General features: G+C 48.7%; 1 protein-coding gene across 1 annotated transcript; it reads right to left on the reverse strand.

The window, feature by feature from the left end:
- Nucleotides 1-12,455: 12,455 nt before the first annotated feature.
- LOC144807722 (uncharacterized) lies at nucleotides 12,456-16,547 on the reverse strand. The gene is given in 2 exon segments (XM_078673383.1): nucleotides 12,456-14,533; nucleotides 14,536-16,547. Coding segments are annotated over 2 exon segments (1,998 nt in total). The 5' UTR covers nucleotides 15,854-16,547; the 3' UTR covers nucleotides 12,456-13,853.
- Between the last annotated feature and the right edge of the window lie 2,421 nt (nucleotides 16,548-18,968).

Genomic DNA, 18,968 nt, shown 5'->3' on the forward strand with positions numbered 1-18,968 from the left:
TGTCTAAGAGGGCCGGATCCAAGCCACGGTTCCAGGCTAGGCACAGAAGGTAGAACCGCTGGCCGTTACACTAATGTGCTGGGACAGGGGTGTCCAGTGCATGTCTAAGAGGGCCCGGCTCCAAGCCACGGTTCCAGGCTATGCACAGAAGGTAGAACCGCTGGCCGTTACACTAATGTGCTGGGACAGGGGTGTCCAGTGCATGTCTAAGAGGGCCGGCCCCAGGCAACGGTTCCAGGCTATGCACAGAAGGTAGAACCGCTGGCCGTTACACTAATGTGCTAGGACAGGGGTGTCCAGTGCATGTCTAATAGGACCGGCTCCAAGCACGGTTCCAGGCTATGCACAGAAGGTAGAACCGCTGGCCGTTACACTAATGTGCTGGGACAGGGGTGTCCAGTGCATGTCTAAGAGGGCCGGCTCCAGGCCACGGTTCCAGGCTATGCACAGAAGGTAGAACCGCTGGCCGTTACACTAATGTGCTGGGACAGGGGTGTCCAGTGCATGTCTAAGAGGGCCGGCTCCAGGCAACGGTTCCAGGCTATGCACAGAAGGTAGAACCGCTGGCCGTTACACTAATGTGCGGGGACAGGGGTGTCCAGTGCATGTCTAAGAGTGCCGGCTCCAGGCAACGGTTCCAGGCTATGCACAGAAGGTAGAACCGCTGGCCTTTACACTAATGTGCGGGGACAGGGGTGTCCAGTGCATGTCTAAGAGGGCCGGCTCCAGGCCACGGTTCCAGGCTATGCACAGAAGGTAGAACCGCTGGCCGTTACACTAATGTGCTGGGACAGGGGTGTCCAGTGCATGTCTAAGAGGGCTGGCTCCAAGCCACGGTTCCATGCTATGCACAGAAGGTAGAACCGCTGGCCGTTACACTAATGTGCTGTGACAGGGGTGTCCAGTGCATGTCGAAGAGGGCCCGGCTCCAGGCCACGGTTCCAGGCTATGCACAGAAGGTAGAACCGCTGGCCGTTACACTAATGTGCTAGGAAAGGGGTGTCCAGTGCATGTCTAAGAGGGCCGGCTCCAGGCCACGGTTCCAGGCTATGCACAGAAGGTAGAACCGCTGGCCGTTACACTAATGTGCTGGGACAGGGGTGTCCAGTGCATGTCTAAGAGGGCCGGCTCCAGGCAACGGTTCCAGGCTATGCACAGAAGGTAGAACCGCTGGCCGTTACACTGATGTGCTGTGACAGGGATGTCCAGTGCATGTCTAAGAGGGCCGCTCCAAGCCACGGTTCCAGGCTATGCACAGAAGGTAGAACCGCGGGCCGTTACACTAATGTGCTAGGATAGGGGTGTCCAGTGCATGTCTGGGAGGGCCGGCTCCAGGCAACGGTTCCAGGCTATGCACAGAAGGTAGAACCGCGGGCCGTTACACTAATGTGCTGGGATAGGGGTGTCCAGGGCATGTCTGGGAGGGACGGCTCCAGGCATCGGTTCCAGGCTATGCACATAAGGTAGAACCGCTGGCCGTTACACTAATGAGCGGGGACAGGGGTGTCCAGTGCATGTCTAAGAGGGCCGGCTCCAAGCCACGGTTCCAGGCTATGCACAGAAGGTAGAACCGCTGGCCGTTAAACTAATGTGCTAGGACAGGGGTGTCCAGTGCATGTCTAAGAGGGACAGCTCCAGGCCACAGTTCCAGGCTATGCACAGAAGGTAGTACCGCTGGCCGTTACACTAATGTGCTAGGACAGGGGTGTCCAGTGCATGTCTAAGAGGCCCGGATCCAGGCTACGGTGCCAGGATATGCACAGAAGGTAGAACCGCTTGCCGTTAAACTAATGTGCTGTGACAGGGGTGTCCAGTGCATGTCTAAGAGGGCCGGCTCCAGGCAACGGTTCCAGGCTATCCACAGAAGGTAGAACCGCTGGCCGTTAAGCTAATGTGCTAGGACAGGGGTGTCCAGTGCATGTCTAAGAGGGCCGGCTCCAAGCCACGGTTCCAGGCTATGCACAGAAGGTAGAACCGCTGGCCGTTACACTAATGTGCTAAGACAGGGGTGTCCAGTGCATGTCTAAGAGGGCCCGGCTCCAAGCCACGGTTCCAGGCTATGCACAGAAGGTAGAACCGCTGGCCGCTGCACTATTGTGCTGGGAGAGGGGTGTCCAGTGCATGTCTAAGAGGCCCGGCTCCAAGCCACGGTTCCAGGCTATGCACAGAAGGTAGAACCGCTTGCCGTTAAACTAATGTGCTGGGACAGGGGTGTCCAGTGCATGTCTAAGAGGGCCCGGCTCCAAGCCACGGTTCCAGGCTATGCACAGAAGGTAGAACCGCTGGCCGTTACACTAATGTGCTAAGACAGGGGTGTCCAGTGCATGTCTAAGAGGGCCCGGCTCCAAGCCACGGTTCCAGGCTATGCACAGAAGGTAGAACCGCTGGCCGCTGCACTATTGTGCTGGGAGAGGGGTGTCCAGTGCATGTCTAAGAGGCCCGGCTCCAAGCCACGGTTCCAGGCTATGCACAGAAGGTAGAACCGCTTGCCGTTAAACTAATGTGCTGGGACAGGGGTGTCCAGTGCATGTCTAAGAGGGCCCGGCTCCAAGCCACGGTTCCAGGCTATGCACAGAAGGTAGAACCGCTGGCCATTACACTAATGTGCTGGGACAGGGGTGTCCAGTGCATGTCTAAGAGGGCCGGCTCCAGGCCACGGTTCCAGGCTATGCACAGAAGGTAGAACCGCTTGCCGTTAAACTAATGTGCTGGGACAGGGGTGTCCAGTGCATGTCTAAGAGGGCCGGCTCCAGGCAATGGTTCCAGGCTGTGCACAGAAGGTGGAACCGCTGGCCGTTACACTAATGTGCTGGGACAGGGGTGTCCAGTGCATGTCTAAGAGGGCCGGCTCCAGGCAACGGTTCCAGGCTATGCACAGAAGGTAGAACCGCTGGCCGTTACACTAATGTGCTGGGACAGGGGTGTCCAGTGCATGTCTAAGAGGGACGGCTCCAGGCCACGGTTCCAGGCTATGCACAGAAGGTAGAACCGCTGGCCGTTACACTAATGTGCGGGGACAGGGGTGTCCAGTGCATGTCTAAGAGGGCCCGGCTCCAGGCCACGGTTCCAGGCTATCCACAGAAGGTAGAACCGCTGGCCGTTAAACTAATGTGCTGGGACAGGGGTGTCCAGTGCATGTCTAAGAGGGCCGGCTCCAGGCAACGGTTCCAGGCTATGCACAGAAGGTAGAACCGCTGGCCGTTACACTAATGTGCTGGGACAGGGGTGTCCAGTGCATGTCTAAGAGGGACGGCTCCAGGCCACGGTTCCAGGCTATGCACAGAAGGTAGAACCGCTGGCCGTTACACTAATGTGCGGGGACAGGGGTGTCCAGTGCATGTCTAAGAGGGCTGGCTCCAAGCCACGGTTCCAGGCTATGCACAGAAGGTAGAACCGCTGGCCGTTACACTAATGTGCTGGGACAGGGGTGTCCAGTGCATGTCTAAGAGGGACGGCTCCAGGCCACGGTTCCAGGCTATGCACAGAAGGTAGAACCGCTGGCCGTTACACTAATGTGCTGGGACAGGGGTGTCCAGTGCATGTCTGGGAGGGACGGCTCCAGGCATCGGTTCCAGGCTATGCACATAAGGCAGAAACGCTGGCCGTTACACCAATGTGCTGGGACAGGGGTGTCCAGTGCATGTCTAAGAGGGCCGGCTCCAAGCCACGGTTCCATGCTATGCACAGAAGGTAGAACCGCTGGCCGTTAAACTAATGTGCTGTGACAGGGGTGTCCAGTGCATGTCTAAGAGGGCTGGCTCCAAGCCACGGTTCCAGGCTATGCACAGAAGGTAGAACCGCTGGCCGTTACACTAATGTGCTAGGACAGGGGTGTCCAGTGCATGTCTAAGAGGGCCGGCTCCAAGCACGGTTCCAGGCTGTGCACAGAAGGTAGAACCGCTGGCCGTTACACTAATGTGCTAGGACAGGGGTGTCCAGTGCATGTCTAAGAGGGCCGGCTCCAGGCCACGGTTCCAGGCTATGCACAGAAGGTAGAACCGCTGGCCGTTACACTAATGTGCTGGGACAGGGGTGTCCAGTGCATGTCTAAGAGGGCCGGCTCCTGGCAACGGTTCCAGGATATGCACAGAAGGTAGAATCGCTGGCCGTTACACTAATGTGCTAGGACAGGGGTTTCCAGTGCATGTCTAAGAGGGCCGGCTCCAAGCACGGTTCCAGGCTATGCACAGAAGGTAGAACAGCTGGCCGTTACACTAATGTGCTAGGACAGGGGTGTCCAGTGCATGTCTAAGAGGGCCGGGTCCAGGCCAAGGTTCCAGGCAATGCACAGAAGGTAGAACCGCTGGCCGTTACACTAATGTGCTGGGACAGGGGTGTCCAGTGCATGTCTAAGAGGGCCGGCTCCAAGCCACGGTTCCAGGCTATCCACAGAAGGTTGAACCGCTGGCCGTTACACTAATGTGCTGGGACAGGGGTGTCCAGTGCATGTCTAAGAGGGCCGGCTCCAAGCCACGGTTCCAGGCTATGCACAGAAGGTAGAACCGCTGGCCGTTACACTAATGTGCTGGCACAGGGGTGTCCAGTGCATGTCTAAGAGGGCCCGGCTCCAGGCCACGGTTCCAGGCTGTGCACAGAAGGTAGAACCGCTGGCCGTTACACTAATGTGCTAGGACAGGGGTGTCCAGTGCATGTCTAAGAGGGCCGGCTCCAAGCACGGTTCCAGGCTATGCACAGGAGGTGGAACCGCTTGCCGTTAAACTAATGTGCTAGGACAGGTGTGTCCAGTGCATGTCTAAGAGGGCCCGGCTCCAGGCCACGGTTCCAGGCTATGCACATAAGGTAGAACCGCTGGCCGTTACACTAATGTGCTGTGACAGGGGTGTCCAGTGCATGTCTAAGAGGGCCGGCTCCAAGCACGGTTCCAGGCTATGCACAGAAGGTAGAATCGCTGGCCGTTATACTAATGTGCTGGGACAGGGGTGTCCAGTGCATGTCTAAGAGGGCCGGCTCCAGGCAACGGTTCCAGGCTATGCACAGAAGGTAGAACCGCTGGCCGTTACACTAATGTGCTAGGACAGGGGTGTCCAGTGCATGTCTAAGAGGGGCGGCTCCAGGCCACGGTTCCAGGCTATGCACAGAAGGTAGAACCGCTGGCCGTTACACTAATGTGCTAGGACAGGGGTGTCCAGTGCATGTCTAAGAGGGCCCGGCTCCAGGCCACGGTTCCAGGCTATGCACAGAAGGTAGAACCGCTGGCCGTTACACTAATGTGCTGGGACAGGGGTGTCCAGTGCATGTCTAAGAGGGCCGGCTCCAAGCCACGGTTCCAGGCTGTGCACATAAGGTAGAACCGCTGGCCAATACACTAATGTGCTAGGACAGGGGTGTCCAGTGCATGTCTAAGAGGGCCGGCTCCAGGCCACGGTTCCAGGCTATGCACAGAAGGTAGAACCGCTGGCCGTTACACTAATGTGCTGGGACAGGGGTGTCCAGTGCATGTCTAAGAGGGCCCGGCTCCAAGCCACGGTTCCAGGCTATGCACAGAAGGTAGAACCGCTGGCCGTTACACTAATGAGCGGGGACAGGGGTGTCCAGTGCATGTCTAAGAGGGCCGGCTCCAGGCAACGGTTCCAGGCTATGCACAGAACGTAGAACCGCTGGCCGTTACACTAATGTGCTGGGACAGGGGTGTCTAGTGCATGTCTAAGAGGGCCGGCTCCAAGCCACGGTTCCAGGCTGTGCACATAAGGTAGAACCGCTGGCCGTTACACTAATGTGCTGGGACAGGGGTGTCCAGTGCATGTCTAAGAGGGCTGGCTCCAGGCCACGGTTCCAGGCTATGCACATAAGGTAGAACCGCTGGCCGTTACACTAATGTGCTGGGACAGGGGTGTCCAGTGCATGTCTAAGAGGGCGGGCTCCAGGCATCGGTTCCAGGCTATGCACAGAAGGTAGAACCGCTGGCCGTTACACTAATGTGCGGGGACAGGGGTGTCCAGTGCATGTCTAAGAGGGCCGGCTCCAGGCCACGGTTCCAGGCTATGCACAGAAGGTAGAACCGCTGGCCGTGACACTAATGTGCGGGGACAGGGGTGTCCAGTGCATGTCTAAGAGGGCCCGGCTCCAGGCCACGGTTCCAGGCTATGCACAGAAGGTAGAACCGCTGGCCGTGACACTAATGTGCTAGGACAGGGGTGTCCAGTGCATGTCTAAGAGGGCCGGCTCCAAGCCACGGTTCCAGGCTATGCACAGAAGGTAGAACCGCTGGCCGTGACACTAATGTGCTGGTACAGGGGTGTCCAGTGCATGTCTAAGAGGGCCGACTCCAGGCAACGGTTCCAGGCTATGCACAGAAGGTAGAACCGCTGGCCGTGACACTATTGTGCTAGGACAGGGGTGTCCAGTGCATGTCTAAGAGGGCCGGCTCCAGGCCACGGTTCCAGGCTATGCACAGAAGGTAGAACCGCTGGCCGTGACACTAATGTGCTAGGACAGGGGTGTCCAGTGCATGTCTAAGAGGGCCGGCTCCAAGCCACGGTTCCAGGCTATGCACAGAAGGTAGAACCGCTGGCCGTGACACTAATGTGCTGGTACAGGGGTGTCCAATGCATGTCTAAGAGGGCCGACTCCAGGCCACGGTTCCAGGCTATCCACAGAAGGTAGAACCGCTGGCCGTTACACTAATGTGCTGGGACAGGGGTGTCCAGTGCATGTCTAAGAGGGCCGGCTCCAAGCCACGGTTCCAGGCTATGCACAGTAGGTAGAACCGCTGGCCGTTACACTAATGTGCGGGGACAGGGGTGTCCAGTGCATGTCTAAGAGGGCCGGCTCCATGCCACGGTTCCAGGCTATCCACAGAAGGTAGAAACGCTGGCCGTTACACTAATGTGCGGGGACAGGGGTGTCCAGTGCATGTCTAAGAGGGCCGGCTCCAAGCCACGGTTCCAGGCTATGCACAGAAGGTAGAACCGCTGGCCGTTACACTAATGTGCTGGGACAGGGGTGTCCGGTGCATGTCTAAGAGGGCCGGCTCCAGGCCACGGTTCCAGGCTATGCACAGAAGGTAGAACCGCTGGCCGTTACACTAATGTGTGGGGACAGGGGTGTCAAAAGAACCTTGAAAGTCTGGTACCCTGGGCAGCGGTGTCCATGGCATGGGTGCGGTCCGCGGGCACCAATGGAGCACACTGCCCACCCAGCGAACACACTGGTCTTTGCTGAATTGTGGGAGAGATGGGAGCTGGACCTGTTGGTGGACCTGTTGGTGAGGCCGGGAGGGCCGCAGGTGAGTGTGTTTGCACTCCGGGGACACTGGGAGGAGGGGGCACACCGTCCAGCAGACAGACACCTTCCCGTGGATGGACAGACGGAGAGGGCGACAGAGGAACACACACCTGAACAGAGAGACAGGACGCGAAATTAGGGGCATATTACCAACAAGTAGCGATATTTATCGCTAAATAGGCTTAGCGACGATTTTTTTTACTGCTGAGCATCGCCGGAATTTATTGGTGAGATAACGTGCTATTAGCAACGTTTATCTCCAAAGCAATACATTTTCCTGCAATAGCGGCGAAATGCATGAATATCGCTGAGAATACAGCGATATTCACGCATTAGCGACAAAACGCTCTTAGCCATGTTATCCGCCTCCCATTGGATAACATGGCTAAGAACTGGTCTGGGCAGGTGTTAGTATGTGGAGATATGTGCGCTTAGCGCGAATATTTCCATCGCTACGCCTGCCTTGCTAATAGGCGATAGCGACGTTAGTCGCTAACAGGTTGGGCACGCCCACTTTGCATGTCATTAGCGATAAATATCGCTGACATGCAAAGCGGGCCCTAAACCGGTCGCTACCACCTAAAAGCTGAGCTGTCGCTAACTGCTATTAGCGACAGCTTGATAATAGGGCGATAGAACTATCGCCGCTTAGCGGCCGAAAAAGGCCGCTAAAGCGGCGAAAATTCCCTATCGCATGCCCCTAAATGTGCAGACAGACAGGCAGGTGAGCGTAAGTGGACAGAAAGCCAGAGGGGCGTGCACACAGACAGAAAAATAGATAGAAGCACATACAGACAGATAGACACGTAGATAAATAGACAGACATGATAGATAGACGGACGGGTGGGTAGGTAGGTGCACTCACATGCAGAGATAGACAGAAGCTCACGCAGTGAGTCAGGCAGATGTACAAACACACAGACAGACAGGAGAAAACAAATACAATATAAAAAGAGTAGAAATATTAACTTTATTTTTTATTTATTTATTTTTATTTTTTTTAATTTTTTTATTTATATATATATATTTTATTATATATATATTTTTTTTTATAAAAAATAAATAAAAATAAACCAGTCACCCCGCATCCCTGCATCTATGCACCAGGCTTAGCCCCCCCAACAATGCACCCAGCACAGAGGCCAGGATGCGGATGGGCGCTGCCTTCTATTTGCCCTTTTCCTTTCACTTCCTGGGGCGGCTGTAACACCCCCATCTCGCCGTTTTGGCTGATTGAAGGGAGTTGGTGTTGGGGTACCTCGTAAATACACTTAAGTAACACAGAACAGAGAAGTATGGGTGAGAGTGACAACCAGGCGACCAGCAAAACAGACAGTGTGAGGGCAAAAGAGACATCAACATCATAGCCTAGAGCCAGGCCAGCCCTGAGAGTGTTCTAGGCAGAGTAACGTGTTACACTGGAGATTACATTAACATTGTCTGGTAATATATAGCAAGAGAATCAAGTCGTCAGCAAACACTAAATGATAAAAACCCGAAAAGATGTAAAATACAAATTCTCAATTTATTCCACAGAATTAAAAAAAAATGGTTCCTACATAAAAATATTCCATAATTACATTATTAAAAAAACAAAATCAACATTTCATGATTACACTTCAGAAATCAAAGTCAACGCTGCGTTTCGGCGACTCACAAAGATGTTCACCTTCTTCAGGACAGTTTTCTCACTTCGCTATCGGGTTACGCCGACTGTCAGTGTAACTATACATCAATGTAGGCAGGATGAAATGAAGATAGAATTTCACAGAGGTATCACCCACGGTTAATACCAATGAGTGAAAGACCTAAAATTTGGAGACCTTCGTTGGAGCCAGCGTACAGTATAATAAAAAGACTAATTAAAAGGAACCTTTAATTTGATGTGCTTGTGAGTCGCAACTGGATAATGACTAAACCTAGGACCTCCCCATAGGTTTTCTCTTCTAGATCCAAGAATCTGGACTTAGAGTGTAATATACTTATTGCGCAGGCTATAGGTTCTTGACAGACCGTAGCGATACGGAACGGCCTCCCTGCGTCCAATCAGATCTCTTCCTGTTGTGGTATTTGACTCGTGCATACACATTGGGACACTTTAGTTTTGCCAATCTGTACCTACCCTGTCCCTATTTTAAAAAACTTTTTTTAAGTCGCCTGGATTATTGTAATGGATTGTTGGTCTCTGCACATGAGGCCGCCCTTGATACATTACAGGTGGTTCAAAACACGGCGGCTCGCCTGACCCTCAATGCCCCCTTAAGCACCGCTTCCCGGCCCTTGTTTTACCAGCTTCACTGGATCCCCATACGGGAGCGAGTACAGTTCAAAGTCTGCCGTATAATATTCAAGGCCCTGTCTAGGTCCGGTCCTGCCTACCTTGTTGACAAATTCATTCGGTATGCCCCTCAGAGGTCTCCCCGCTCAGGACCCAAATCCTTACTTGAGGTGCCCAGGATCAAAAGAGCCAGACCGGGCGGGAAGGCCCTTTCTTACCTGGGTCCTTACCCCTGGAATAAGCTCTCCTTGCAATTAAGACAGTGCACTGATTACCTTTATTTTAGGAAACAGCCCAAGACCTTTCTTTTTTGCTTTTGATTCTTAGCAGACAGCTTTTTCACCTGATGCCCGTCCAGGAGTGCAGAGATACCCCTTCGGGGGGGTCGATTCTGGCGCTTTATAAATAAATAAACGGCGCAGCTGCGAGGGTGGGAGAGCAATTTCACTGCCAATGAGTCTGGCACTCCTCTCGGCCATGGACTCCACGCATGGCCACTAGTAACGAAGTCTTGTTATGCTTTTAGACTGCAACCTAAAGTTCTTTGTGAGCTAAAGATACAATTTGTTCACGTAAGCTTTCAGGGGTCACCATTTTGTTACCTCTGTACAAATCCTGGTCACAAATGTATAACTCATTTCCAACCTCCCGAAACCCCTTCCCATCACTCTTCAATTTAGGACATTTTTCTGGCCAACCCTTTAACACAAGATCTGTTACATTCTAGATAGCTCGGTCTTCTTTCATACCGTCTTCCCATTCTTGCTGGTTTACGCCATCAGCGATGGCTACTACCACGATTTCATCCACCCTACTATTTTCTAATTCATTGTTAGGTAAAGGAAGTCTTGACAAAACATCTGCCGCTTGGTTCCTAGGGCCAGGAAAGCAAACGATTTTAAAATTAAATCCTTCTAGTCCCAAGAACCACCTGGATATTCTTGGTGTGGTTCTTTCAATGTTTTTTTTACAGAAAACTCATTCACTAAAGGTTTATGGTCTGTCCTTAAAGTGAATGGAATGCCCCAAACAAATACTCAGAAATGTTTTACGGCCCAAAACCAAACAAGGCTTCTCTCTCCACCACTGAATAGCCGGATGCTGCGTCAGACAATGCTCTAGAGGCAAACACTACTATCCTCTCTTCCCCATCCACTATATGACTTAAGGTGGCACCAACCCCTTTGGTACTGGCATCTGTTGTGAGTATAGTGTGTTTGCTTACGTCAAATTGTCCTAAAAAGGGGGCATTTCCAATTAAACTCTTAAGTGTGTTGAATGCATCCTCATATTCCTTACTCCAAATGAATTTTTTACCCTTCTTAAGTAAGTTTCGCAAAGGATACGTGATGTTTGCGATGTTGTTTACAAATTTTGGATAATATTCTGATAATCCAAGGAAGGACTTTACTTCTTCCTCGGTACATGGTACAGGAGCAGATGTAATTGCCTCAACAAGATCAACTTTCGATATGACATGTCATAAATACATTACGGATCTGACACTTTTCTCTTTTCAATGTACGCCCTGCATTCTAGAGTTTTTTTAAAACATTGCGAACATTTTTATTGTGCTCTTCTTCTGTTTTCCCAAAAACTAAAAGGTCATCTTGGAAGAACAACACATGGTGTACTCCTCCAAAATGTTCTCGATAGCTTTCTGAAAAACCGCTGCAGTGGAGGGTAAACCAAATGGCATTCTACAGAATCTGAATTCACCAAAAGGTGTAATGAATGATGTGAGTGCTCTGCTCCTTGGGCGAAGCTCCACATGATGGTAGACTGAGGATAGATCAATTACAGAGACCAACTCAGCTTTACCAGCTAGGCTCAACATCTCATTTCTATTCGGTAGAGGATACCTGTCCACCCATATGTTGTTGTTCAGTTCTCTTAAGTCAACGCATAACCTAATAAATGTATTGTTCTGTTTTGATCCGATGACAATAGGTGCAACTCACTCTGCCTATTCAATAGGCTCAATCACACCTCGACTAACTAATTAAAAATAAAATTAAATCCGGCTCGCAAATGCGAGCAGGCGTGTGGATTTTTTGAGCCCTGTAGAGGCCCCCCCAGACACACACCGCGCTCAACGATCACTATAGGGGCCTCCACCCAGACGCACACCGCACTGCTGGGGAACGTGTGAAAGAGGATGGGTTTAATAGAGTGTTTCACGCTCGCCCAGCAGTCTCTTACAGGTGCTGCAGGGGAGTGTGTAAAAAGGGTTGGGTTTATTGGAGCGCGCCTCATGTTCACCCGGCAGTCTCCTACAGGTGCTGCTGGGGTGGTTGTAGAATAGGTTGTGCTTGACTGAGAGAGAGTCTAGTGTTCACCTACTGTTCTTATCCAGTAAGGGCATTGAATAGGGTGGTTTTGACAGAGATAAATGCAGAGATTCAAGGCGCAGCTCGCCTCTTTCATAAAAGGGTGCCGTTAGCGTATACATGTTTGCAGTCCGGTTTGCAGTTTTTGATTATAGGGAGCCACACAGAACATGGTATTGCTCCCTCTCCTTTCCAATGCTTACGTGATTCCTCTGCCTTTATTCTTTACATCATGAATTTTTGATTTTCCAATGTATGCTGAACTCACCCAGCTAGTGGTCAATATGGATATGGGAGGGGGCTACCAGATCCAGTCACTGACTGAACCCTCCTGCTGTGAGTCTCTGTGCCCACCACGTTAAGCTTTGACGGACCAACAGTGTTACGTCGGGCCCCTCACACCTCCCTGATGAAGAAGACCCTAGACATACATTTCAAGCCCCCTCTGTCCATAAATAAGAAAATCACTGGAGTTTACAGAATGTGTGTGAATGATTCAATCAACTTTTATTTTAGAATGAATGCATATTCCATTAAATCAATACTTCAATATTATAGAACAGCGTTTCCCAAACTGGGTCACGACCCAATGGTGGGCCGTCAGCCAATTTATGGTGGATCGCGAAAGAGTAATAAATAAGGTTGCCTTTACATTTTGTCATAATCTTGTCAGATTTGCCATGCTTAAAACGCAGATGTCAAATATTAGGATGTACCTTCTGACAAATCCTATTCATTCTGTTAAACTGGGGATTGGTGTTTACGTTTCTTGCTCAGACTCCAAAGCGGGAGGAGTTTTTAAGGTGAACTATGCGACAATCCCACTGGTGTACATGGAGTGTGAAAGGAAAGGCTGTAGGGTGTCATATTTTGTAACACACAACAACATATACATACCTGCACCTTTAACTGCTGATATATTTCAGAATATATCCGCAGTTTGGAAAGCAAAATGAAATCCATTATTTTACAATTCTGAAGTGTGATGGGAACAAAGATTTTAAAAGGATCAAAACAAGATAGTTTTACAAAGGATATTCACTGAAACCCGACTTCCATACACTATCATGTGTGTTCCAGACACCTTTATCAGTAAAGCTGTCTGCAAATCTAGTGGTCAGAAAATGTGCTGCCTGTACATGACGGATGTTACTGTATGATGCTTTATTATTATATTAGCGACTCACGCCATGCCATGCACAGTTCTGTTTTCAATGATCAAAGAGAAGGGGACACTTGTATCTACACGAACCATTGGTTCAAAATGACAACCCTCATAGACGCTGAAGATTTAGACGTTGCGGTATATTTGTTTTTCCGCCCCTCATCAAGCGTCATGGCATAGTCATTGGGTAGTCAAAAGGTTAAATATGCCGGCCTCACCCGAGGCACCTCTGGAACAGTGTAGAAGTGTCCAGAGATCAGAAGTTGTACCTCCAAATGGAAAGGAACACAAGGTCAAACTATGAGGGCAGTGTTAAAAAACAGTTTACACTCCTCAGGCAGATTTATTCAAAAGGTGAGAACTGTTAGCTAAAAGAATCGGGTATATTCAGTAATCAAGTAACTAGATTACCATATACAATTGATGGTTAAAAGTCGACATGTTTCAGCTCCTTATGGCCCAGCCGGGTCTGTGGAGCTTTCGTCAGGACACAAAAACAAAACGAAATGTACTTACACAACTTGTGCAGTATTCATGTATTTAGGTACTCACAGATTCATTTTCCTGAGTACACGGAGAGAAACTCGTCTTCAGGGTGCTTAGAGCCACTGCGGACTGTAGTCTTAGCCACGTGGGCAGTCTTAGCCCCAGGGGCAGAGTCAGCACAAGCACTGAACGGACCTACACGATGAATCTTTCATGCTGAAGAGTCACTAAAAACACTGACACATTCACTGCAATGGTATGGTTAGTCCCCATTATGTGTTTGCTGATGTCTTAGTAACTGTGATAACCAACTAAAGCATTTTGCACATTCTTTGCACTGGTATGGTTTTTACCCTGTGTGCAGTCGCTGATGTTTTAGGAGATATAAAGACAAACTAAAGCTCTTCCCACATTCACTGCAATCATATGGTTTTTCCCCTGTGTGTGTTCGATGATGTTTCTGTAGGTTCTGTAAACGACTAAAGCTCTTTGCGCATTCACTGCACTTAAATGGTTTTTCTCCTGTGTGTGTTCGCTGATGTCTTTGAAGGTGTGATAACTGACTAAAGCTCTTCGCACATTCTGTGCATTTGAATGGTTTTTCCCCTGTGTGTGTTCGTCGATGAATTCTGAGAGTCGAGGAATCACTAAAACACCTTCCACATTCATCGCAATCATATGGTTTTTCTCCAGTGTGTGTTTGTTGATGTCTTTGTAGGATTGATAATCGACTAAATCTCTTCACACATTCACTGCAATGATATGGTTTTTCCCCTGTGTGTGTTCGCTGATGAATTCTAAGCTTTGAGGAATCACTAAAGCTCCTTCCACATTCATTGCAGTGGTATGGTTTTTCGCCAGAGTGGATTCGTTGGTGTTTTTGTAGTTCAGATAATTGACAAAAGCTCTTCACACATTCACTACACTTGTATGGTTTTTCCCCTGTGTGGGTTCGAAGATGTGTTTTAAGGTGTGTTAACCGACTAAAGCTCTTCACACATTCACTGCACTTGAAGGGTTTTTCCCCGTGTGTGTTCGAAGGTGTGTTTTAAGGTTTGTTAACCGTGTAAAGCTCTTCACACATTCACTACACTTGAAGGGTTTTTCCCCTGTGTGTGTTCGCTGATGAATTTTTAGAGATACTTTCTGACTAAAGCTCTTCTCACATTCACTGCACTTAAATGGTTTTTCCCCTGTGTGTGTTCGAAGGTGTGTTTTAAGGTGTGTTAACAGTCTAAAGCTCTTCACACATTCACTACACTTGTATGGTTTTTCCCCTGTGTGTGTTCGAAGGTGTGTTTTAAGGTGTGTTAACCGTCTAAAGCTCTTCACACATTCACTGCACTTGAAGGGTTTTTCCCCTGTGTGTGTTCGAAGGTGTGTTTTAAGGTGTGTTAACAGTCTAAAACTCTTCAGACATTCATTACACTTGTATGGTTTTTCCCCTGTGTGTGTTCGCTGATGAATTTTTAGAGATACTTTCTGACTAAAGCTCTTCTCACATTCACTGCACTTAAATGGTTTTTCCCCTGTGTGTGTTCGAAGGTGTGTTTTAAGGTGTGTTAACAGTCTAAAGCTCTTCACACATTCACTACACTTGTATGGTTTTTCCCCTGTGTGTGTTCGAAGGTGTGTTTTAAGGTGTGTTAACCGTCTAAAGCTCTTCACACATTCACTGCACTTGAAGGGTTTTTCCCCTGTGTGTGTTTGAAGGTGTGTTTTAAGGTGTGTTAACCGTCTAAAACTCTTCAGACATTCATTACACTTGTATGGGTTTTCCCCTGTGTGTGTTCGCTGATGAATTTTTAGAGATACTTTCTGACTAAAGCTCTTCTCACATTCACTGCACTTAAATGGTTTTTCCCCTGTGTGTGTTCGCAGATGACTCCATAATGTTGTGTTTAAACTAAAACTAGTCCCACATTCATTGCAATCATATGGTTTTTCCCCTGTGTGTGTTCGATGATGTTTCTGTAGGTGTGCTGACTGACGAAAGCTCTTCGTGCATTCACTGCACCTAAATGGTTTTTCCCCTGTGTGTGTTCGATGATGTTTCTGTAGGTGTGCTGACTGACGAAAGCTCTTCGCGCATTCACTGCATCTAAATGGTTTTTCCCCTGTGTGTGTTCGATGATGTTTCTGTAGGTGTGCTGACTGACGAAAGCTCTTCCCACATTCACTGCACTTGAATGTTTTTTCTCCTTCGTGTCTTCGTTGATGGCACTTTAATAGAGATGAGAAATTAGAGCTCTCACCAAATGTGCATGATTCTTCTTTCTTGGTTAGTGTCTGTGGGTCTGGGATATATTCGTCTGCATCCCAAGCCTGTGCTTCCTGATGGGCCGACATGGCTGAAAAAGCACTTCTGTTATTCTAACATATCCTGTATCTGCGTGGTTTTTTGCCCGTTTGATTTCTGATTTAATAATAATGTGCAATAGCCATTAAATCCTTTCCACACTCATAATATGTATAACGATTCTTTGTAGGTGATTGTGCCTTTAGATTGGATTATGGTTATGCACGTTTGTGGGTAAAGATTCACCTTCCTTCTGACCGGTGCAATCTGGGATGGTCCGTTGTACTGTAGATAGCAGAATCCGTCTTTTCTTTACCCTTCAGTCTTCAGGCTCCGCTCCGTTGTGCTTTCATTGGTTGCTGCGGTTTGGCCAGAGAGAGTTTACAAGACACCGAGAGCACTGAATGATGGTCTGTTGTTACTTTAGAAAACAAAGCACTGCTGTAACCACATCATACCGATTCCATGATGCAAGCTGGTACTGACACCTGTTTACACAGGAGGTGGCTTGTCTATGTTTTTCTAGAGATCATTTCTTAGTCTTGCGGCGTGGAGGTGCACAGCTCAGGTTCTTACGTCAACTGAACTCCCCTTGACTGCTTCTGCCAGGATCTGTCAGTTTATGCTCAGGTTCCGCTGTTGCAGACTGCGTTGATGTTTTCCTGAACACCGGAGATCATTGTTGGTGACAGGTTTTTGCAGATTTTGAGTTTTAGTTTAATTATTCATAACAATTTCAGGAATTCAAGCCATTTTCTCTGCTGGATGAAAAGAGATATAAAATTACTAAATGGAAACAGTGGAATAAGAATTCACAATATTTAACTGGCTGTAGAAAAACATTTCTTCTTTACCATATTTGAAATTTGGCAAAGAATATTTCATCATACATGGATATTTAACTAAAAGTTCTGTTGATCATATAACATCTTATTAACTTCTGAAAAGGAGGTGATTTACCAGTGTTCACAGAGTAACTTAGAAAAGAAAGGGCTGTCGCAGAGCACCCACATGATAGAGGTGCAGTTTAACCGCATGCGCGCTAGCGGTTTTCCCGCTGTGCGCTGGGTTTTTAAAAAACCTGCGGTTCATGACGAGCTCAGCTCGTCTTGAGCGTACGAGAGGCGTAACTCATGACGAGCTGAGCTCGTCATCCGCCTCGAAGGGGTTAAAGTAGATACACAATGACAAGTTTTCATTTAAACAAGAACAGATTGTGGAAATAGAGAGGGGTCAGGCTGGGCTGCTGTTACTTCAGTAACTCTTCAGGAAGTATATAGCAAAGGTAACTCTTCAGGAAGTATATAACAAAGGTAACTCTTCAGGAAGTATATAACATGGGTAACTCTTCAGGAAGTATATAACAAAGGTAACTCTTCAGGAAGTATATAGCAAAGGTAACTCTTCAGGAAGTATATAACAAAGGTAACTTTATAGGAAGTATATAACAAAGGTAACTCTTCAGGAAGTATATAACAAAGGTAACTCTCCAGGAAGTATATAGCAAAGGTAACTCTTCAGGAAGTATATAGCAAAGGTAACTCTTCAGGAATTATATAACAAGGGTAACTCTTCAGGAAGTATATAACAAAGGTAACTCTTCAGGAAGTATATAGGTAACTCTTAAGTATGTAACAAAAGAAATTCCATTCATACACTTCTTCTCGTTCCTTTCCTGTTCACACTGCGCAGCTCAAATGCCAACTCCTGTCTTTACCTCGCTCTTTGTTAAGTCACTTTTAAAATTGTCAATAGCTCCCTTGGTTCAAACATTTCTGGTTTCTTCTCACCTGGAAGATTGGAACAATTTTTGTGAGTTGATGTGTGTTTCCTATCGCCATAACTTGTGTTTATCTCCTTAAATCTAGTGAAGCTTACAGGGCCTGGGTCTGGCCCTGAAAGACAACTTTAAAAAGCAAGCGCCCAAATCACAAAGGTAGCCTGAGACACAAGTCTTAACTACCAACTAACCTGTGGGGAAAGAGCTTACCGGGGATACAGATTGAAGACTTATGGCAAGTATCCTGTAACATTCTGTTCTCTACGGTGCATGCTGCAAATGTAAGGAGGAACCACATTTTTTGTCTGCACAGGCCCTATTCGACACCCCTAAATCTATCAAAATACGGGAAGGGTGTAAGGCCGAGGTGTCCAAAATGCAGCCAAGAAAAAGTAGATAACATAACATGTCCCTAGAACGTCCTGAGATTCAATGTTTTTGGGCAGAATTGAGTAATTGTATGTCAATGATACACGTTGTTAGAATTGGGGGTCTCTAGTTGGCAGAGGTAGGTACCGTTGACCAAGTAGGGGCCCGTGCTTCTAGTCAGGGAAAGGGGGATACACTCCTGGATAATTCCTGCTTACCCCTTTGGTAGCTTGGCACGAGCAGACAGGCTTATCTCAGAGGCAGTGTGTAAAGCATTTTGTGAACACATACAGTAATACAATGAGAACACTACAAATGGACACCACACCAGTTTAGAAAAATAAGTAATCTTTACTAGACTTAACACAAGACCAAACGACAAAAATCCACAATACCGTAATCAAAAATAAGACTTTAAAATGGTAGAAAATAGCTTAGTTCAATGTAGTTGGTAAATGCAACACTTTACTCTCAAAGTACCTTAGATGCGTCACGCAATGCAAACAAAAGGGTTGCAGGGAAGGTGATGTGTCGGTTCCTTGCTTCGGGGGAGGTGATGCACCGGTTCCTTACTGCAGAGCATGGGAGGTTATGTGTCGGTTCCTTACTGGAGAGGAGGTGATGCGTCGGTTTCTTACTGCGTTCCAGTTACGATGCGACAAGATGGCGCCTCGATGCGATGTGACGATTCGGTGTGATGCGACAAAATGGCGTCTTTGGTGCAATGCGACAATGTTGGATGCGATGCGTGCATGCCCAGCGGCTGTGCGGCGAACTCAGTAACTTCTGAGCCATGACAGGCCCTGTGATGTACTTCCCCGGTGATGCGACAGTGACCTCTGCGGCAGTGACACGCTTCTCCAGTGATGTGACACGCTTTGTCGGTGATGTGACGGCGAACAGCTGCGGCGGTGACACACTTCTCCTTGTTGCATCGTGCTTACAGCTCCCAGCGACACGCAGTCTTCTAAGGAGGCCTAAACAACAGTAGGCACCTCTCTGCAGGTAGAATCCCC

Source organism: Lissotriton helveticus, chromosome 1_2 (genome assembly GCF_964261635.1).
Source record: "Lissotriton helveticus chromosome 1_2, aLisHel1.1, whole genome shotgun sequence".
Classification (NCBI taxonomy): Eukaryota; Metazoa; Chordata; class Amphibia; order Caudata; family Salamandridae; genus Lissotriton; species Lissotriton helveticus.